At 41.1% G+C, this 23522-nt stretch overlaps 2 protein-coding genes across 4 annotated transcripts in view; one reads left to right on the forward strand and one right to left on the reverse strand.

Annotated features, from left to right (window-relative positions):
• The window catches only part of chrm2a (cholinergic receptor, muscarinic 2a), a 73722-nt gene extending 63673 nt beyond the window's left edge, over positions 1-10049 (forward strand). For both annotated transcript variants that reach the window (XM_071502358.1, XM_071502359.1), the window contains one exon: positions 1612-10049. In XM_071502358.1, the coding sequence (XP_071358459.1) occupies positions 1653-3161 (1509 nt within the window). In that variant the 5' untranslated portion in view covers positions 1612-1652 and the 3' untranslated portion in view covers positions 3162-10049. The remainder of the gene's footprint in view (positions 1-1611) is intronic.
• A 99-nt stretch (positions 10050-10148) lies between these two features.
• Positions 10149-23522, reverse strand: part of ptn (pleiotrophin) — a 44512-nt gene continuing 31138 nt past the window's right edge. For both annotated transcript variants that reach the window (XM_071502361.1, XM_071502360.1), the window contains exons 4-5: positions 20635-20796; positions 10149-11027 (exon numbers count right to left, since the gene is read on the reverse strand). In XM_071502361.1, the coding sequence (XP_071358462.1) occupies positions 10972-11027; positions 20635-20796 (218 nt within the window). In that variant the 3' untranslated portion in view covers positions 10149-10971. The remainder of the gene's footprint in view (positions 11028-20634; positions 20797-23522) is intronic.

Raw genomic sequence — 23522 nt, forward strand, 5'->3', positions numbered from 1 at the left:
AGTGTTTAAGGTTAAAAGCAAGAACTAGTAGGTCACTAGGGGATCAAAAGAATTTTATAGTGCCATATGAGGAGAATTTTTAAGTGCAAGTTGGAAATGGACCTTTGAAGATAAAATGTCAGGTTCAATTTTGTCAATAATTCCTTTTTAAGTTTTTATTGAACCCCTGGTAAAATGGACTGTGTGGTGGACAGAACACTGATCTTGAAATGCACATCAACTGCTAATATGGGGCCAGTTTTGAGGCATTATGTGGTCAAAAATGTATCTGTCAAAGTGGATAGGCAGACAAAAGCCTAGAAAAATATACCGCTGTGAGCGCTCTGCTGGGGAAAAAAATAAGCACCACGTTGTGGAGATGCACATGCTTTGAAATGACAGCAGAGGGGTTTTTTTTTTTTAATACATCACATGTATCTGTACCTGAAGGAATTCACTGCCGGTGCCTGCTTTTATGATGTTATCCTTGTAGGTCTGGTTTTACAGATTTAAGTTGGTTCGAACTCAAACACTCAAACACTTTTAGACAAGATTAATTATACAAAACTAATTTGTCCATTGAGTAGAAAAAAACTGTTACTTCCACTGATTACTTTGAAATTAACTGTGCTTTATGTTCAACATTGTGCCACCACGCTGAGGCTTTCGTCGTGATATCCTCATTTTCATCAGCCATTTGTGCTCTTAGATTGTGCAGTTTTTGTTTGTTTTTTTTAATACAGCAGGTGTCTCATGGGGAGATGTTATTTATGCACTGAGTATGGAAAAATATCTGTGCCAGATATCTGTCATTGTAATTACTAGTCTAATTGGCGGAAACACGAAATTGTCAGTGTTATTTGAGTTGCTTTTAGACAGACTAAAAGCTGACGTGACAGAAAGGGTCGCACTGCACATACTGATGGCTTAGAGAGATGTATGCATCAATAATCTCCCCTCACACCATTAGACATTAAAAGATGGCATTGCATTTTTGTAGCATTTTGAATCCATGCTTGTAATGCCCATCATACACTACAAGACTTTGAAAAAACCTTTAAAGGACTAAAGTCTGACACACTTTTACATCTAAAGACAAAGTTTCATCAATCACACACTAGATTTCTTTGAGATTATCCCCCCAGATAGTAACTCAGTTCTTTAATTGTCATGATTTACCTCTAAAATGACTGTTTGGACTTTGTATTTATGATTTCCTGTTTTATTTTAAATACAGCACATCTCACATTTTTTTACTTCTCCTTGCACCAAATGATCAATATGACGGGAGAGCGCTGCAACAACTAACAAAAGTCTCATGATTTTATTCATATTCTGAGAATGGAAATTTGTCTGTGACAGTGAAATTGCTTGAAAAGTTGTTTGCTGTAAGGCTAATATTAAATGTTTTTAACCCTTTGAATCTTATAAAAATCTAAAAACACCCTCTTAAATGTCTTTGGCTACTACTGTACTGAGTTGAAGGGAAAGGGGGAGTTCAACTTAACAGCATAATATAGCTTTACTTAATCTATCACTCTGTTATAATGTATATGCTGATCTTTAAATGACTACAAAGCTGATGCTGATGCACCTCGTTACAGATCTCTTCTCTTTTGTTCTCTTTTGTAGGTTCCATCTGAGTAGGAGGTGGCAACAAAAGACCAAATGCCATGGATGTATTCAATTCCACCTATTGGAATGCCTCTGAAGGCAATGACACACAAGTTGTGGAAGAGAGGGGAAGCCCCTACAAGACAGTGGAGGTGGTGTTCATCGTGTTGGTGGCTGGTTCCCTCAGTCTGGTTACAGTTATCGGAAATATCCTGGTCATGCTTTCCATCAAGGTTAATAGGAACTTACAGACTGTCAACAACTATTTTTTATTCAGCCTTGCATGTGCTGACCTGATTATCGGGCTGTGCTCTATGAACTTGTACACAGTCTACATAGTAATAGGCTACTGGCCCCTGGGGCCGGTGGTGTGCGATCTGTGGTTAGCCTTGGACTATGTTGTCAGCAATGCATCTGTCATGAATCTGCTCATCATAAGCTTTGACAGATATTTCTGTGTCACCAAGCCCCTCAGCTACCCTGTCAAAAGAACCACCAAGATGGCAGGGATGATGATTGCTGCAGCCTGGGTCCTGTCTTTCATCCTCTGGGCGCCCGCCATTCTCTTCTGGCAGTTCATTGTTGGTGGGCGGACAGTGCCTGAGAAGGAGTGCTATATCCAGTTCTTCTCAAATGCTGCCGTCACTTTTGGCACCGCCATTGCCGCCTTTTACCTGCCCGTCATCATCATGATCCAGCTGTACTGGCAGATCTCCAGAGCAAGCAAGAGCCGTGTGAAGAAGGATAACCGCAAGCCATCAGGGGCCAACCCAGAACCCCTGTCACCTGGCCAGAGGAGGAACAATGCACCAAAACCCAACAACAACAATGTCCCAGGGGAGGGCGCAGGGGGTTCCCAGAACCAGAACGCTGATGATGGGGCCAACCAGCACGATGGGAAACTGCAAAATGGTAAAGGACCTTCCTCAAATACTGCTGAGGGAGAACCCGAAGGTGATGACGGTGCGAGGGAGAACTGCGCTCCCGGAGAAGAGAAAGAAAGCTCCAATGACTCGACATCCGTCAGTGTGGCCGCGTCCAACCAGAAGGATGAGGAGGCAGTGCCATCCACAGCCAACTCCAGCATCGAGACAAGTCAGCCACCCCCACGTCAGCGAGCCAAGGCAGGGAGCTCCAAGCTGACCTGCATCAAGATCAAGACGAAATCACCCAAGGGTGACTGCTACACACCGTCCAACACCACCGTCGAGATCGTCCCAGCCTCAGAGCGGCAGAATCACGTGGCGCGGAAGATCGTGAAGATGACAAAGCAACCTCCCAACAAGAAGAAGAAGGCGGCGCCGTCGCGAGAGAAAAAAGTGACCCGCACAATCATGGCCATCCTTGTGGCTTTTGTAGCCACCTGGACTCCTTATAATGTGATGGTGCTTATTAACACCTTCTGCTCCAGCTGCATCCCCAACACAGTGTGGACTATTGGTTACTGGCTGTGCTACATCAACAGCACCATCAACCCGGCCTGCTACGCTCTGTGCAATGTCACATTTAAAAAGACATTCAAACATCTTCTCCTCTGCCAGTATAAGAATATTAGGTCGGCCAGATAAATATGGGCCCGAGCAGAAGTAGTATGAGTTTCGCGTGTGCGTGTGTGTGTGTGTGTGTGTGTGTGTGTGTGCGCGCGCGTGCGCCATCCATGTATATGTGTGTCTGAGAAAGAGAGGTTTGTGAGCATGATGAAGAGAGCAAGAGTGTATATTACTGTCCATCATTTTATCATTACTTTTCCAATTCTCTCAATAACCGGTTGTAGCACTCTACACAAATTCAACTGATGCCAGTTGCGTTGAGATGTGTCGTGCAGAAACAGCGTAGATAAGGAAGGTTAAGAGAAATTCAGTGTTATTCCAAGTTGTGTTTTTTTTGTTTGTTTTTTTTTTTAGCTTAAAAAAAAATGAGGGTGTGTAAAGCAGAGAGCACTTGGAAGTGAGACTGAGCTGATTTAAAAAAAAAAAAAAAAAAAAAACCAACAACAGATAAAGAGTGCAGGAAGATCTACGCTGTACAAAAACAAGACAACTTCAAAATGGGAAAATAGGGCTGACTGAATTTACAAACCTCACAAGTTTGAAGTTCAGTGAAGATACCTGTAGATAACTGTACATATCAGTGTATATCTCCATTTGTGCGTGTGCACATGTAGGCGTGTGCCGGCTCGGAGTATGTGTGTGCACATCTCCCATATGTGCCCCGCCGCCTGCCTCTTATCTCTCTTTCTCTCTCTCTCTCTCTGTCTGTCTGTGATCATCATCATAACACTTGCAACCAGCAACATGTAGAATAAAGTGGGGCAGCTTGTGCAGATTGCCTCTGACATGGTCACATCAGAGCTGGAAGCCATCCCATCCACCAACGAGCCCCTGTGGGAATGAGCTGCCATCAATACATAATGGATATATAAATATATTAAATCAGCACTTGTCATCTTTGCACACTGGTGGGACCAAGTGGTAGCCAGATCTAATTTCAAACTTTCAAAAAAAAACATTTTCTCACTTATGCTGCTGGTGTTTAACCATGCACATGGATAGGATGCCAGGTTTTGTCTCCAAATTTCTGCCTCCATCCCAAAACAGTTTAGGTGAATACAATTCTGTTCGTGCTCACAGTTTTGAAAAACTACACTCAGAAAATTCACCAGCTGCATTAATTTCTATAAAGTATCAGCTAAAGAAAGTGTCAAATGAAGAAGGTAGAACTTATTCCATAAGTTAAAATAGAAAAAAGTCTCCATACAGTGGAGACACACTACAAATACTGTCAGATCAACATTTAGGGAAATAATGATTCACTTTCTTGTAGAGAGCTGGATGACAAGAGTGATTCCATGTCTAAATATGAAGCTGGGGCCAGGAGACAATTAGCTTAGCTTAGCACAAAGACTGGAAATGGAGGGGGAAACAGCTAGCCTGGTCTTTGTTGAAAATTAAATAATAATCCGCCCTCCAGCACCTAAAAATCTCACATTTTAATCTGTACAAAAACTGAAGAGTTAAAGGGACTACTTTTTTTTTTCAGCTGGGAACAGAATTTTCCTGAAGCCATCGTTGTTGTTGTCACCATGAGAAATCACTGCACCCAGCCAAGAAATAGTCCCCCACATAATCCCCATAGAAACCCAAAACTTGTTTTCACATTTTGGATTTTGTACGGATTAAACTTTTATAAAAGAAAACTCCTGCTGAATACAACCTGTCATGCTCCATCACAACAGGGAACAACCAGAAAGTTGTAAAGAACAAGAGATACCAACCAAACAACAATAACAGTCATGACTAGATAAATAAATAAAAAAAATTCTGGCATGAGATTGTTCAGTGACGCTCTTTGATTCACCCGCCGATGCGCCACATCACTTCAGCCTCTACGACAGGATGTCTGATGTTTATTTTATGGTGGCTATTAAGATATTTATGTTTGCTGTCAAGTTGTTCGCCACTGCGAGGATCCCTCCTACTCAGTGAGCGAAACAGGTGGTCGGAGCTCAGAGCTGTGGCTTATTACAGTCTGTGGGAAGGCGTTGTGTGGCTGCTTTTTTGTTGTTGTTGTTGTTGTTGTTGTTGTTGTTGTTGTTTTTTGTGTGTGTGTGTGTGTGTGTGTGTGTGGATGAGTGGGAGATGCCATTTGATGAAGCTGATTGGTGGATTTGATGTCACAGTGTGTACTGTACTGATGGTGACTGAAGACCTGAGTAAGTGTGTGTGTGTGTGTGTGTGTTTGTGCGCTCCAAGACTGGAGTTTACTTCTGATCACAGGTTACTACCTCGTGATTTATAAGGGCTATTTCTGCGTCTTTACATGTTTAGTAAACCATTCTTTATTTTGAAAATGAACACATGAGTTAACTAATTCTATGAAATCATATCCTGACATTAAAGGTAATAAATAGTCTTGCTTATTTTAATGAAAAAAGAAATTAGAAAATATCAATTTACTGTGACATGTGTTCTGTGTATTCATCCGCATCATCCATCATTTCACAGTATAACAATCCTCAGTTACATTAATGGACTCTCACCAGTTGGAGTGATGAATATGCAGGAGCATTTGCCATCAGGAGGCTGCCGCAGTGGCTGGTAGGGGGGCTTTGCAAAGAATTACGCCTGCACTGAGCATCTCCTCAAGGCTGTCTCCTTAAAGAGAGATCTGGGACAGATCCTATAATGAAAACTCACCATGAGGCTGATCAGATTATGGGACGATGTGGAACACCTACATTTGAGATTAAAGATTGCCCATTTCACGCTCAGCTAGCGCTTGCATGCTACGCACCCATGCCCCACTTAGTGCTCCACTCAGTCCTGATCCTGTTATAGTCTCTACCTCGTATATGAGGTCATAAAATGTAAATATCACATGTACATTCATTAACTTATGTTCTATAATTCATTCTTTTTCTCTCTTTGTCCTGCACTTCCTTCTCTCCTGCTGCATTATACAGCAGGATGAGCAGGATGAGTGTCCTTGCATTTGCATTCAAATTTCATAGTTGCAGCATGCTGACATTTACATTTCTTTTCTGTAACCTACAGCAAAATCGTAAATGTTAAATTAAAATACCACACCTCCAGATGCTCTGGATGCATCTCTATTAGCCCTTTTCTGTTGCATGGCTTGACTCAACTTGACTCTACTCGCCTTTATTGGTTTACCATCGGGCAGAAGTTTTGGATATTACCTGGTGCTTTCTTGCAGTAAGTCCTCCAACCTGAACAACAAAACAGCTTGTTTTTTTTTCAACCCTCTGATACGACCCATAGGAGTGGCTCCTGAAATAGCGCCCTTACAGGCATACTGGACCTTGGTTGTCAAGGTTACAATAATACATAAGATGGACTGCATTGACAGCGGTGACAGATGTCGCCTAGTAACAAAACTTAACTACGGGTCATTATAACCATTATGACCTGTGGTCGATTAATGTGCAGACATTTCTCTGTACCAAACACAAGTAGAGTCAAGTCGAGTTGAGTCCAACAATGCGGTGCAAAAATGCTAAGTAGTAAAAAGTAGTTCTCATGTAGCTGCACATCAGTGGTGGAAGAAGTAAACTTGGCTATCTAGAGGAAGTAAGTCTTAAAAAGGTTTCCGCAGGTATAGAGCTCACTAGAATTATAACGTAGCATAAATCTGAAACATCTAAGGTAGAAGCGCTGCAAAATTATATTCAAGTACAGTGCCTGTGAACTTTCATTTCTTTCCACCACTGGTGCACATACATGGACGGTCCATGTTTATCTATCCAAGCTGTTTTAGCAGGACCTCAGGCATCCATCCAAGTTCAGCATCCAACCATCCGTCACGGTGATAAGTGGAGCCATGTCTGCCTGACACCTGTCACACATCTGAGTAGTGGGTAAAGAGCCTTCCAGAATATCTGATTAATCTTTGCTAAGCTGTCGTTTGAGTGATACCAGCAGGGAGAGTAAGTGGCTCGCAGCTCAAGCGGTGGTCCAGGAGGTCCCAGTTTGAGCAGCTGCTTGGTGTCTGATGGAGAGTGATGGCAGTTTATCACCTCCTGGAACAGGGAAGAGGACGAGATTCATCTAAAAAAAAAAAAACCAAGTGTGTACGGTGGTTATCTCCGCACCACACACTTTCAGCATCAGGAGCTGAGAAGTTCCAGCGAAGCGGTTCCCTCCCGCTGCTCTTGTTGCCAAGTTGTTGGACAGATGAGAACAAAACAGCGTTGGTGTATCAAGTGTTTCCTTTGTGTTGGAAACAGGGGAAGTGGGCTGATATGAGAAAACGTGGGGCTTATGATAGAACGAGAGCTCTTCATTCGCTGACAGTGAAAGAGAGTGGCTGTCATGCATGCAAGGGAGAGGGCTGGCTGATTGACCCCCAAGGTGTACACTTTGTACATATGAAACAGATAAGCTTGCCTTTTGTAGTCATGGTTACAGCACGGGTTGAGAAGGGGCGGGTAGGGGGGTCTGTCAGTGACAAAATCCAAAGCTTAGAGGATCATGCTGCATGTGGACCATGTTTGGAGAAGTCACAGCTGTTCTGAGCAGGTCAGCCAAGGGTTCTGTTACAGGAATTTGAGCGTCCCAGACAAAACCTGCCACCTGGTGTAAACACAGTGTGATACGGCGCTGTTTACCAGCCCTCATGTACTTTTATTGCATCTTATTCTCAACTTTGTTCAAACCGTTTCTCGCTTTGTTTGTACGTCGCCATCTACAAGTCAGTTCAAATGCATATACACACGGATGTACAGGACATATTCATCTGTCTCATCTGTCTACAGTGAACGTTGTAATCAACAGATCATAATGTGCCGTCAGAGCTAGCTGGGCTCCTCTTCATACGGCTTATGTCAAAGGGCTACGCTCCTTTTACGGAGCACATATGACATGGAGCGTTTCTCAGAGATGGCTTCAGACTGAAGATTTCTCTCTGGCTTCACTCCTGTGGGCTGAGAATAATCTGCAGACGTGAAAGCGCAGCAGCTTGTACGTGCTGTGAGACAGAGAGAGTATATATATAGCTATATATATATCGCCAGATTGTACAGAGCAATTTGCAGTGCCTTACCCAGAGTGACATAAACAAATTGCTCTTCTATCCTAAAAACTCCCCTGTCGTATCTTCAGTGTGTCTGTGCTGGAGGTTGTAGAAGTTATTCAGCCTTCCTAATTTTTTTTTTCGTTAAAGATATTGTGCATCACAGCTCTGAGCTCCCATTACTGTAATTTCCATCCTAACAGCCACTGCCTGATCACAGAGGCAATCAAAGTTTGGACTGAACAATCTGAAATCATCATCTTGATGCCTTTTTGAAATAATTTATCAAAAACCATTCAGTGTACAGTCACAGCAGTGACATATTTCAATACTCTCCTGTAGGCACAGATGGCTATTTTTGGTTGATTTTTTTTTTTTTTTTTTTTTTTTTTCCATCAAATGCGTGTACGTGTGTGTAACTGGTGTGTGTTCACATTTGTCATATGGGAAATTGTTCTTCCCTGTTCAAGCCCTGTGTGTCCATCATTATATTGAGATCAGTGCTGTCATTTGTTTGAGTGTGTGTGCTTGCGTGCAGCTCGTTGTGCGGTGTTTTATTTTTTCCAATTCACATCCTCAGCATGAAGACATCAGATTGGACAAAATATCATGGCACGCATCAGGGAAGATGTGCACAGTGTGATAGTCTATTTCTCTGCCATCACTCCTTCCTCTTTTAAACAGTCTTTCAATAGCAACAGGCTTCCAAAGACTCACTAAAACACAGCTTTGCGTGGTACTGGAATAACATATAAAATACATTATATTGTAAATTTTCTATCACATTTTATAAATCTGTTTCTTTTATCAATGTACAAAGTACAAATGTAGTATTGAAAATTAGACTATGATCAATGTACAGCCAGAGTTCCTTTTTTGTTTTCAAATGTTATTCAAAATCTATAAGGATATGAATATATATGGGTTTATGAGAGAGAATCTAATTGTAAAAGCAGGTGGTATAAATATATGTGTATTTCTTGAGGCTTGGTTTGATTTGCTAAGAAATGGATTCTTGCCTTGCAAAATGAGCGACTGGAGCCAAACGTCTCAACTTCAGAGGAGCGTTTCAGGGGACGTCAAAAGTGACTTTTGCATCCAGAAAGGTGGGAAAAAAACCCCAGGAGGAGGAGGAGGACAAAAGCGAGAACTAGTTTCAGTGTGAGCCAGAAGCCCAAAGGCAAGGGCTTCATTCTGATTCCACCTATAAATTTCTAAAGCTTCACACTCACCTTGGGAAGAAGCTGGTTGCCTGCTACTATGTCACTGGACACACTTTATAACTTTTGCAATTTTAACATCCTTTTTTTTTTTTCAACCAGCTTGTAGAGGGTTGACTTTTTTTGACCCGATCTGAATTTTAAAGGGTCACAATGAACAAAATTAGCAAACAAAAAAAAATAAAAAATTTAAAAAAAATAAAAATCAGTAGCCTGCTGCAAGTGTTAAATGTACATACAAGTGTTCATTTTTCATTTGCTTCTGTACGTAGATGTTCATTGTGTATTCACGCACTGTGGCTTGTGGCTTCTCTTGCAATAGGAAAAATAAATAAATTTAACAGTCTATTGTTTGCATTGTATATATCTAATATGATAAAACCTTATATGTAATTCGGATGCGGTACATTTGAAATGTATATACATGTGTTCAATAGCTACTATCTGAATGTTTCCCCCCCTCGAGGATCCCTCGTTTATTCCCCCCTCCCCTTCCCTAAACTATGATATTTCCTGTACAGTAAACAATGGTATTGATTTTTTTTTTTTCCTTTTTAATGCATTCTTGATTGATTTGTTCTGGACAATGAATCTGAGTGTTACTATCACCGGCCACCTATGACACTGTAAGACGAATTGCATTACGTGGTTACATTGTGCCATATTCTCTCAGAATGAAATTCAAATAAAAATATATGAAATGTGTTTGGTGTTTTTTTTTTTGTTTGGTTTTTTTTTTGTTTGTTTGTTTTGTTCTTGTTTTTTTTTTTTGGCAGTGAGGAACTTTGAGGGGATCTCTTCTACTTTTTTTTTTTATTTTTTTTTTTACATTTTTTATTCATTTATTTTTGGAAACGTAACAGGAAATGTTAAGTCCAGCTGAGGACTACAATAGTGAGGACTTTAATTTTTACAGCCAGGAGTTGTAGGGTAAAAAAATCTGTGGGTACAAACTGAGGTACAACAGAGCAGCAGGAGAAAAAATAGTAACAGTTTGCACACAGGCAGAGCCTCTATTCCATGCAGCCTCTGGACAGAACTAGCTCATGTTTTGTTGGTTCTTAGTGGAAATAAAAGGAAAATATGAAACCACAGAGTGACAGGAGGGAAAAGGTTACAATTAACTTGAGCCACTTGAAAAATTACAAACGCACAACTTTTTTTTTTTTTTTTTTTTTTTTCCTTTTTGCTCAAATTAATGAAGTGAAGATGTTTAAAGCTTCACTTTTAGCAAACTGCTTCATTAAGTCCAAAGAGTTTTTCCAAATTAGAGTTAGGCTATGCGACTGTAAAACAAATCCTACCCAATTTGTTCTTCAGAAAATAATCCTAGAAACAACATCATTAGGTGAGAACACTAGTAAACAAGTCTCCATATTCATTATTTGTCCCTACCACTGAGTATTATATCTCCTATCGCAACAAAAAAGTTCTTATCAGGTGCTAGAAAGAAGGAAAAGTAAAACATGTCGTCACTAAAAGTCATATTTCCACTGGTTTTTGTCAAAGCTCTATTGGCTCCTACTGTCAACCTACAGGACATATAAAGAGGAACCATGTTGAAATAGGGCAGTGGGCATTTTTTTCCACCCTCTTCTTCCTTCCTCCTCCGTGACAAACATCCTCATCAGTCCATTTGGGCGCGCTCTCGCTTCTTGCCTTCCTTCTTTTGCTTCTTTGCATCTGCAGGAACAGAAAAGGAAGGAAGAGTTACAACCCACGGTGTCGACCTTCTTGATAATTCCCCCCTGCTGCAGGTGGTGTCTTTGAAAAGAAACAAATCCCATTGTCTCCACAAAGAGCTCCCGTGCTGCGCTTCAGATTGTAATAATCAGCCGTTTGCATTTTAATTAGTTTTTGTTTTTTGTTTTTTGTTTTTTTTTGTAGGCTTTTCTTGCCGTGACACTGAGAGCAGCCCATCGTCACGTTCTCTCCTGGGGATTGATCGGGTGGCCTGGTGTGTGTGCCCCATGAAAAAACGCTTTATCAACTTCCCGCAACAGTGCATTGGTACCTGGCAGCCATGACAAGAAGCCACAGTCCATGGCTTCCTTTTCTGCTGTGCGGCCTCCCCGCTCTGGTGAACAGAGAGAGAGCACGACCTGCAGTGTTTGGCTAGCTAGCCTATGGCTAGCTCTTTGCCGGACTGTCAATCTGCTGGGATGTTTGTGTGTATCTCCTCGTCTGCGTGTGTGTTTGTGTGTCCCTCAGTCCTTTCCAATTCTCTGAACATACAGCTACAGACAGGTGACAAATTAAAGGAAAAACCTGAGTAAATGAGTTCAGTCCTTACAGAAAGACTGGGTCTTTCTTTTTGTCTCTTTTGATTTGAAATCACTGCTACGTTATAAAGCTTGTGGAGACAGTGTGTACGGGGCTATTTTTATGTTACCCAAGCGAACACTTTGAACACAGCTGACTTGAAAGCCTCAGTGCTTCAACAAGGCTTCATCAACCCATCGCTAATGGCCTTTAGTCACACATCTCAACCCAATTCGACACCTATGGGAGATTTAGACCAACGTGTTAGACAGTGCTCTCTACCTCCGTCATCAAAACACCAAGCGGGGGAACATCTTCTGGAGGAATCGTGTTCACCCCTCCAGTAGATTATTTTGTAGGATCTATGACAAGGAAGCGACGAGGCTGCTTTGGATGCTCAGTGTGAACAAAACTTTACTAAGTCACTTTATGCTGTAACTTTCTTTTTATTGGTGTTTTCAGATTAAAGAAAAGCGGTGGGTGGAGGAACAAGGTTTGCTCTGGGCCACACATTAGTACAGAACAGGGTTTTTCAATTACACAGACAGTGTAATCCATTTTTTCCAGTATTTAATGTCCTGATCAGGTTGTAGTCTTAAGGAAAAAGTCAGTTTCTCCAATCAGTGTAGTTGCAATCCATTTGTCATTGATGGCAGGGCCTGCAGTCACTTCTGTGTGATGGCTTTCTTGCTAGTAGCCAAAAGTACTTTATAGAGATATTTATCCTGAGCCATGGGTTTGCCTAGAATTTATCCCAAGTATGAGAAAAGAGCAGCTTCCAAATGTATCCCTTATTTCTTTGACAATCTCTTGCCAATATGAATATGATTAGATGCCTCTCTCAAAATATATGAAAACAATCTGCTATTAGTTTTCCGTATGGGAACTCTATCATTCATCCACAGTATAAATTTCAGTTTAGGAGTCAGAGAATATCATATGATGTTCTTCCAGGAGAATTCTCACCAGGATCAAATACTAAGACTCTTTATGTGTGTGTTTCCCAAAGTTTGTCACCTGTCTGTACACGTGTGCAGAGAAAACACGCCTTAATTGACATATAACTATTATTCCTAACTGTGCTTTCCTCATTGTAACAATTCAAAAGGCAAATTTTTTATGTCTTTTAACTTCCTGTTTACACTGGAGGTGGGATGTGTTGTGTTGCATAAGTTGACATCTGCTGTTTGTGATCAAAGACACTGCCCGCTAATGACTCAGTGGTGCAGTGAAGTGTGTATGTGTGTACATGCACTGAACGAACATATAAATGCAACACTTTTTTGTTTTTGTTCCCATTTTTCACGAGTTGAAAATAAAGATTTCAGACTTTTTGTAACCACACAAAAGTCTTCTTTCTCTCAAATTTTCCTCACAAATGTGTTTAAATGTGTGTGTCAGTGAGCATTTCTCCTGTGATTTAGAAAACGAGTCAGTATCAGGAATTTGGGACCAGTCTTCTTCAATGGCTGTGATAAGTTGCTGGATATTGGCAGGTTCTGGATCAGGCCATGCAACATGCGGCGACGGCAGATCAGTGGCACAACAATGGGCCTCAGGGTCTTGTCGCAGTATATCTGTGTGTGTGTGTGTCTTTTGTGTTTAAAGAGAAGGTTTATGAGCTTTCATGAAAATCAGACTGTTATGATCAAACTGATGATGATGAAACTTGTAGGAAATCCTTGTTAAACATGTCCACATGAGTCTCAGAAATAAACAAGGTCACCCCAGTTTTCCATGACATGGGCTTATTATTGGTTATTCAAAAATATATTATCAATAAAATATTACATAATTCGGTGAACAGTTGTATTCCAATTGATAAATCAGCTTCAGTATTGGTGAATAAAGGTGTGCTCATATTTTCTGCACTCCTCAGTGTGCTGGATCTTGTATTTTACTAAACACATGTTTGGTTTTTTTTTGGGTTTCTTAGATGCTGCTAATCCCTGACTGTAAGTGCTGCTCACTAGCAAGCTTTTCAGCTTATGCCATGCTGAACAGAGATGTCATCCCGGCTAATCCATACTCTTTTTATGTAGACCATGCACACAATCCAATGCCAGTTCCTGCTGCACTTCATACTAAATGTAGATCCTCATACATCGCCGTTGTTCTAGCCTCACAGTTAAAACCCATACACTTTTATACTGGTGGTGTTTCAGAGGTCGGACTCGTAGTAGTAGTCAAATAAAATGAGCAGATTTGATTTACCAGCTCAGGAAAATCAAATTAAAGGACTGTAATATGTGGAAATAAACATCTCAGTGCATTTTTAAAAAGATGTAGTTTGATAATACCAGAATGTCAATACTTAAACCCTGAATTCATTCTCATATGAATGGATTATCTTGAAAGGACACCTCCACAACTCACAAATCCTTTAATGACATGCCGGCAAGCAGTTCAGAGCCACGACAAGGTATGCTTAGTCAATGAGATTTCAATTCAGTTTCAACCTTTTAACATTCTGACTGTGCGGCATGAGGAAATCTTAGAAATCTGTTCTTGTCACCTCGCTTGCAAACTTTCCACAGGCGTTAAGATTTTGACATGCAAAGCGCTCTCACCCATGCAAATACGGGAAATTGCTCTTCCATCCCATTTGTTTGCTTGTTTTCATTTGTTTTAATGTTTTCTTTAACTTTTTTTTTTTTTATCTCCTTCCCCGTGTCATAATTTATTTATTTATTTTTTTTTTTTTTGTCAGCACATTCAGCTCCCTGGGGAGGAAAGAGGATTCGCTCTCGTTCTCTGTTCTATCTGCTTCACATATGAGACGGGGACTCTCAAACCAGCCTGGAGTACTTTCTGCTGCATTTGCACATTTCATGACACTGCTCACTCCTCTCTTTGCCTCTGACACACTCAGAATCAGGCAGCTGCTGCTGCTGTCATCTCCTTCTCCCGGCTGCCCTGAGCTGAATTAGGTATTTGCTCAAAATGGAGTTAAGAGTCAAATCTGACTCTGACATTTAATCAGTGCTGCAATTTAACTGAGTTCTTTTACTCAAGTGTGTGTATGTAAGTTACTTTATATTTCTACTTCACAACATTTCAGAGTGAAATCACTTACTTCAACTGAATTTGACATTACTTTGCATTAAGATTTTACATTAAAAACATCACATCATAAAAACACTGCACTGCACCATTGATTAAAATCAGCATAATGAGCACTTTTACCTCAGCTTGTAAGACTTTTACATAAAGACCACTGCATTGACTTTACCGTGTAAAAAAAATAAATAAATAAATAAATAAATAAAAATTTTTGTAAAAATCAGAAATGTGTCATTTTTATTTTCCAGGTGACCTTTTAAAGCCACTGTCCATTAACTGCAGCATCCTGCTTTTGCTGCACGTTGCTCCCCAGCTCTTCCTCGGCTCATTTCCTGTTGTTTCTCGACAATCATCACTAATTAGGACATTAAAGCCCCATAAATATCAGACTTTAAGAAAAAAACTGGAAACATTATTCTAAAGAAAATAGGTTCACTTTGGAGCAAGCTGCAGTGTAGCTGTGCAACTGCTTTGTATTATCATTCATTAGCCATATTGCTTAACCCTTTAGGTTCACAGGGGGGGCTGGTACCAATCCCAGCTGACACCGGGCGAGGGCGGGATGCACCCTGGACAGGTCGCCAGTCTATCACAGGGCTGACATATAGAGACAAACAACCATTCACGCCCACAATTTAGAGTCGCCAATTAATCTAAACCTGCATGTCTTTGAACTGTGGGACGGAGCCAGAATATTTATAGAGCCTCAATTCATACATTTGTATCAACAGGTTTTAAAAGCCAACACCCACTGTCCTTAGACCCTGGATTCAGATTCAGATATTGTTATTTTTTTGGCCGTTTCATGTCACTCTTCACTGTCAAGAGTGAGGAAATGGGACGGAGAGAAGGGGAATGACATGCAGCAAAGAGTCCAGCCAGCCAGGGGTTCAACCAGCTTAAAGGCATTTATGCCCATGTGGTATGCACCATGACCATTCAGCTGTTGGGTCACCCCAGATTCAGATGATATTGTTGCACTTGCTCCACTCTGTCTTTGTCATCTCTGGGCTGAGCAGTCACTAAGTCCTGTCAGCGGGAGACGGTCACTTAGACGGCTAAAGCAAGAGTGATGTGTTCATTTTGATTCTGGATTAACTTATTATACAAATTTCTTACTTCAAATTGACAAAGTTTTGCATTTTCCCTGCACTTTTTCCTTCAGATCCAAAGACAATCTGAAGGAGGTCAACAGCACATGGTGACTGATGGTCTGTCAGTTCTATTTTAGGAGGAAAAAATCTAAGCTGTGACTGTGACGCAGTTTGGCTGTCCAGCCACAAACTTCAACTTTCTTTTCTTAACTTAATATGTGGTCATGGTTCTCTGCCTTTGTCAGCCACAAATATCAAATGTAATAGTAATAAAATAATGTGCGGCTGTGAGGGCATTAGTTTGATTTACAAATTAGAAAAACCACCTGTCTGCCCAGGGAGAATGAAGGAAACAAACTGGTTCCAAACAAATTCAAAGATGCCAAATTTATCCGGACAAAGCCTTTTGTTTAACCTGAAATCAACTCTGGCATCCAAACAGTCCCTCATGCGCCGCTCGCCCCCGTTCTCCTGAAAGAGAAGGCGGGGACCTTGAGGTTTCGACAGGCATTCATAATGTTTCATTTCTGTCACTCTTTGTTCCCTCCTTCGCTCCGTGGGGTCTGTGTTTCACCTGCGCTAGACAGCGAAGACACGCAACTCTGCACCTCACATCGCTCCCAAGGTGCCTCTTAGCATTGTCTTCTCCAGAATCTGCAAATGACAGATTCTACCTCCATCACAGAAACCTGCTGCAGTCAGGGGGAAACCTATCTTCCAAACCCAAGGTGGCTGTTCAGAATTGCAGATTTGGCCGGGCAGATCTCTGCTCCCAGCCTGGGGTTAGATAGCCTCTTCTCTCTCCATCTCAGTCACTCCGAAGCCAAACATTTCTGTTTTTTTTATCCTAAGCCCTCTGATCCCACTGCTGTGGACTGTATCTCTGCCATCCCCTGAAACACACAGAGAAGCATACACAATTCCCCCTCCCATACACACCTCATTGTGCACAGCACCCCGTCTTTCTTTACCAGTAACCCCTCTGCTTCCCGGGGCTTATCTTCCAACCGGCAGACATGGGAAATCACACCTCGCACAGATAGCGGGTCTCTCTTCCCAACTGCCTCCCTTCATCTCAGCCACTGTCGTCCTCGCTCTGCTTCTCTTTTGCCCTCAGCTCTCACACCTCTTAGCCTGTCACTCCGCATCCCCGCATCTGGCCTTCATTAGGATTGATGTGCACAGGTATGCAGCACTGCACACACGTCTGTGAACCACACACATTTCCACTTGCATGCTGTACCTGTATTTCTTTTTACATTTTTGAGCATGAAATCTTCATGATCTACATCAATACTGTTCTAATGCGTCAAGAAAAAGGGAATAATCATGTGTTACGTGTGAATCTCCTTAAGTATGTTCCTGAATTTCTATGCCATAACTGATAGTGTATGATGATTAAATCGATCAGTTTGAAATAAGATTCTTTATATTCACAATGAAACACTTGAAATACCAGGCTAGCAAAAGCACAAAATTGTGGAGTATATTGGCTGTAGGTGTGAGTGTGATATATTGGAAACCTGTCCACAGTTCTCACCCTTTGCATTATGGGATAGGTTCCATCCCCCACAGGCTCCGAACAGCATAAATCAATGTGGGAAATGAACAGATGGATGAACAGATATTACACAAATCCTCCGAATTTAACAGCAAAGTATGTTGTTTGTGATTGTCTTTTGCAATAATGTAATATATATACAGTATATACATATATACATCCTCTGGAAATATGAAGATATAAATTAATAACGTATATGAAATACCCAGTGTAAAATGAAATCAACAACCATATAGAAATTTTATATGCTTATGTTTTTTGTATTAGTTTAGTTTGTTTATATTACCAACATACAGTATATTGACAGACCTTGGGATGGATATGTAACACATGTCTACAATATAAGAATATATACATAAACATACATATTTGTATGGGCTAGACGTACATGTCAATATATGAAATTGTTCCAATTTCTAATAGGTTTTGTGTATAACTTTTTAATGTTTCTATTTCATATGTACATATATTTCATTTGCATATGGGTGAACGGGTGTCATTGACACTCAGCATTTCTAAACAAATTCACACCTGCACCTAAATCCATGCACCTGCTCAGCTATAAATCTGTGTGTTGAAAGAGCAGCATCCTGTAACTGTATATTTGCTGATTAGCGCGGGGAGGAATCACAGATGGTAAGTACAGTTACTGCTCCTCATCAAACCTCCTGTCACAATGCATTAAGGATGTGCCACTGGGTAAAAACTTTACAGATTCCTCCTTTTTGAAAGTAAAATCTCAGGACAAACAGGGGAGCAGCAGCAGACATCCTGTCTCAGAGGTGTTTACACCGTCTTATCAGTATTATTTGGGGCTTCATCTGACTGTGGTTGTTTGCTGAGGTGACAGTAAGGTTAAGCAAACTCCATGTGTGCACACTTGTCATCTGCAGGGCGCGATAAGGGCGCAGTTTATGACCACTGGCAGCATTTCTACACTCATTATAATCCTGTTTGGACAATGGGACATTCACAGTGGGTCTATTACATCCTTGTTTACAAAATTAACAAAGGGCACTGACTCACTTGGAATGAATGGAGCACTTTCTCCTCAGCAGTTTACACCAGTCTCTCCGGGCAGACAGTGATATATATATATTCTACATGTGTCCTCATGGTTATTTAATATTCTCCCATTAGTTCAAATCTTGCATCAACCCAGGTTTTCTGATGACTGCCCATTTGTGGGAGGAAGGAGTAAAATAATAATAAAAAAAGCTCCCTGACTTCAGTGACTTTGACATGACTGAGGAGAAGTAAAAGCATGTAATTACAGCTGAATAGTGAGTTAACCTATTCACCCCTGCTTTAACACCGTCACTCACTTCGCACTTAAGTAGGTGGATTTCCATCCTGCTGATGGCAGGTTGAATATAAATGTGTATCGCAGCCGGCACCGCCTTAGCTTAAATCATTCACCAGGGTTTGTTGGATTTAGCAAAGATGCAATCAGTCTGAGATGTAGATAAATATCTCCTGAACGTAACACAGCAATCATCACTAAGAAGAAAGACGTTCACTCTCAAATACGAACAGGAATGTGGTCTCCAACGTTAGGACCCTGCTCTGGATCTTGATGCATATACTGATGGCGATTTAGTAAAGAAGTAAAACAAAATTCAGATTCTATTCTTTCTGTTTCTTTTTTGACCTGTGTTTAAAAAAAGAAAGAAACAAAATGACACAAGTTATACAAGCTTGTCACGGGGAAGATCAGCAGTTGAAAAACACAGACACCCGACCGGTAAACATCCCTTCAGCTAGAATTAATTAAACAAACCAACTAATCCAACCTTCCAGGGAACTGTTTGCAATAATTTGCTGGAAAAATTCCTCTCCCAAATTATCACTCTGTTTTCTTCTGACCTAATGTCATGTGAGAGTAAGTATAGACATTTCCAACTTTCGAGCCGGTCCAAAATCTGTGTAGTTTACATTTCCAAGTCCATGTTGGATTGTCTTTCAACTTTGGATTGTAAAATATTCTGATGACGTTAAAATTTTATCGAGCGTTCACAACAACAACAGTTCAGGATGGTGTGCTTGATTCCTTCAATAAATTTTCTTGTGCTAATGTGTTTGGCAGAAGACGGCCTCTCCCTGAGGCCACACAAAGGAAACGAGGTGCACTGGCACACCGAGTATTACAGCTGTACACTTACTTAGAGGAGAGACTGGCTAATATGTCTTATCACAGAACAAGAGGTGGTTAGCCTCAGCCAAAAACAAGTGTGACTCCTGGTGACTGTAGTTTCTAGTTTCTAGCCAGCCTGCTAATATTAGCCACTGATAGGGCTAAATTAAAGATATATTGTGTAATTTCTCCACATTCAAATGGCTACTGAGGACTAGACCTGTATTATATATATTTTTTGAGTTATGCTGTACATTGTCGCAAATGTTTCCAGCAATTGTCAAGTCTGGAGAAATCTGTAGTATGGTATTGGTCTGTCGATGGCTTCACATCTATTTTGTACATGCATCAGCGTTGTGGTAGTCTGCCAGAAGCATCAAAATTGACTTTTTATCTGGTTTTAAGCCACATTTTAATACACCTTTTGCATCTTGGTTGTTTTTAACTATACTTTAACCAGATGAAGGATTTTAGTAATCGAATGTCTGGATCAAATGTTAGCGGCAGCTCAGCTCAGCACCAGAGAAACACAGATCTTTAATGTGAAACTGCTTTACTCAGTGTTTCACTGGATTTAATCACCTGGTCTGTTTGTTTTGGAGAGGATGTGGATAATTTGGCTCCAGGTTAAAAACTGATACTGAAAGAATCCGGACTTGCTGACTGCAATGACGGCAATGGTGGTGAAGTCAACAGCTCCCATGATCCCATGCTAATTTAAAGCATCACCAAAGTCCGTCTATTGCTGTTGTGATTGTGAGACTCTTAGTGGCAGAAAATTACATATTGTTGCTGCCTCCAAAACATAAGCCAGCTGCTTGTTAAACCATATGTCTCATTTTCCATTCTATGTGTTTAAATACAGGATATGCAACGTGTGGGTGTGGATTTTATTTAATTACTTTTTTAAATGAGAAATGTATAATTAGCAGGCTAATTTAAGTAACTTGGCCAGTGCTGTTTAGGCAGTCTGAAGAAAGCGGTGCCAGTATCTGTTTAAATTTTTGCCTCAGAGCAGTTCTTCTGATTTAGTGCAGAGAACCACATGCCACATTTTAAAGAAGTGGTGATTCATCAATCGGGCTCCCAGTGTACGCCGCTGCTGCTGCTGACAGGCTCAACATGCCCAGCGAGAGTTACACTTTATGTGGTGCTGATTTATCCCGCTCAGCTTACCTTGCAGCTTGGTCTTGGGGATTTTCCCACAGGGCTTGGTGGCTGTGACGGTGGCGGCGCAGGTCGCATCCATGAGCGCTCGCTTCAGCACGCCCGTCCTGTTCTTCTTGCCCGTCGCCAGATCGCACTCCCCCCACGCCTGGAAGTCGTACTTGCATTCCCCTGCAGCACACAGAGGAATCAGATACTTCATTAGTTGCTTTTGTTTGGTGAAGTAGGCATGAAGGCTATCGAGCAGAGCACCTGTTAAAACGACACACTGCACTTCTGTATTTGTTTTAAAAAGAAGTCAAATGCAAGCAGTCAATGGAACAAGTCCCTTGAGCCTGAGGAGCTGAGTCATACACTTTGAATGGCTGTTTGATGAGCTCTTATAATTTACTTTGCTATTATCACCTTCCTATCAATAGAAAGTGTCCAAGATCAACAGAGGGAGTTCTGCTAAAGCCTCGTCACGAGCTTTACAGCTTTTTGCCAACAGGAACAGCTGGCGCTTCATTGTTTTGATCTTATATTTTCTATATGATGAAACCTGCTAACAGATGAATGTAATCGAAAACAGCCTGGTTGCTGCTCAGCCTGGAAATAACGGACAGATACAATCTTAGAAGCAGAGTAGTGAAAGCGCTTTCAGCAGCAACTCAAATAAATTTCACATGTACTTTCATTTGATATTAAATTCACCTTAAACCCAACCCCTGGGGACGCAAGATTGCTCAGGAAAATAGCAGCAGCGGCTGATGTACAGTATGTATAGTGATGTGTTTTGAAGAAGCGTGTGTTTGTGCGCAAGTGTGTGTTTGTGTACTGTCTGTCCATGTCTCTCATATCTGCCTCCATTATTTTGTTGCCACTCTAGCCCGGTTCCCTGGAGGCTGTGACACTCATTCGTCAGTTTCCTCTCACATGAAAAGCGTCCGACCCCTTGTCACCGCCTCCGAGATCCCAAGGTGCTCATCAGAGGAGAGGTGAGGTGGGAGAAGGGGTAAGGAGAGGAGGGACGGAGAGCGGTGAGAGGGAGTGACAGGGCCATTGTTGCAAGAATCCCACAGGGACTTCCTGAGCATTCAACTTTCAAACCCCCACACCTCCATTCCTATAATTTGTCTCTGAGAGAGAGCTTCCTTGCTGGCTCCTGGGGATTTGGCAGGCAGCCCATGTCCTCTTTACGGTGTCACATAAAGTAGGCAAAAAAAAAAAAAAAAATTGTACAAGTGTGAACACACCCACTCATCATCAACCGTACCTCCAAGCAGATTCCCACAAGATCCACAATCACGAGATCATGCACTGCCTGATCATTTTTAAATTCAGTCTCAAATATTTGTTCAAGATTTCAAAGGAATCATTTGTAAGTTTCGCTATTGCTACGTAGCCAGCATTAGCATTAACAGCTATTTACTTACCAGTCTAAAAGACACGTGGGTTCTGTATCAAACTTCATTCCTTTACTCTCCAAGAGCTGTCTCCAGCGGTGGAAAACAACCCTCTTGTTTTGCTTTTATTTCTATCCCTCCTCTTCCTCTACTGAAGTCAGCATGCTAACTAGTTAGCTCCGAGGTCTCGTCACTTCATACTGATACTGAGTCACTGTACCATCCAGTCTCCCCTGACAAAATAGCACTGCTCTGAGGGCGTATTATAACTTCTTGTATTATGAACACAATGATGGCTGAAGCTCTTGACAAGACTAGGAAGAAAAACAACTGTTAATGCTAACGTTGGCTAAGGAGCAATAGCAAAAATTTGGGGGTTTTAAGTTGAAAATTTCAATGGGCAATTGGATTTTCATCCATTAGACTGAATAAGGGTGAAATAGGGGCATCAAAGCATCATCACTCTGGTTCTGCTCCATTCACTGATTCCGTAGCAGTGTATGTATGATGATGTATGAACATTTTCTCATAATGTTAAAATATGAATTCCCTTGCTCTGACCTCCTTTAGTTTCATGTTTCCATTTTGGGCTTTGTGCCAGTTTATTCATAGCCATTGTAGTACACTGCATGATTATTTATATTGTGTGCTGTATAGAAACCCATTAGCTGTAGTGTTTCTTACCCACCTCACCTGCCCCACAGTTGTCCTCTTTTCTGGGTCATGCTGCTGGAAACCCTGACTGTACATCACTCTGCACACCTTCCTATCTTAAGCACAACACCTACACTCCATGTCCTATCTGCATTGTTGTGTCGTACTTTTGCAAGTTGCAAAAATAAATAAATTTGAGCCATGTGCTGCAAACTGAAACCGCTGTTAACCTAGTTTTCACTTGTTTTGTTTTTTAGGATCTTTTGGGGTTTAATATTTTAATAAGATGTTACAGTTTTGCCAAATGGGATGGCAAATCTTCCCAGCTCCAGATCTCAGACCTGCACTCAGAGAAAAGCCAAGTTTATTCTAAATTTACACTCTTTCACGGTTCTTGCAATCGCACCTAAGGCCACATGATGTTGTTCCCTTATGCAGTATGTCACGTACCAATACTTCACCTCAGCCATCTACTTGCAAAATAGTCTTTACATCAGTTATAGACATTTTTACTGAGCAGCAGCATGTCTGAATCCAGGTTTAGCTGCTAGGTTTAAATTCCAGCATCTTCTGAAACCATTTTTAACACATTTTGTGGGACTTGAGTAACCAAATCTTACAGTATTTATTTATAATTTGAACTGGAAGAATTCTAAAATAAAAGACACTGACTCAGGTTTGCAATGTACGCCATCTTTTCCGATTGTCTTTTCTTAAGTAACTTTCCACAATTTGAAAGACCACAGGCATGCTACTTATTTCCTCTTTCCCCCAAACTTTTGCTGTAATCTATATAGCCAGTTAACAAGACCATTATTTCCTGCAGTGAGTTCATCACTCGTGACAGGCTCATTGCAG

This window comes from Trachinotus anak, unplaced genomic scaffold (genome assembly GCF_046630095.1).
Source record: "Trachinotus anak isolate AG129_WGS33_773 ecotype Australia unplaced genomic scaffold, CSIRO_AGI_Tana_v1 ptg000018l, whole genome shotgun sequence".
In the NCBI taxonomy this organism is placed as follows: Eukaryota; Metazoa; Chordata; class Actinopteri; order Carangiformes; family Carangidae; genus Trachinotus; species Trachinotus anak.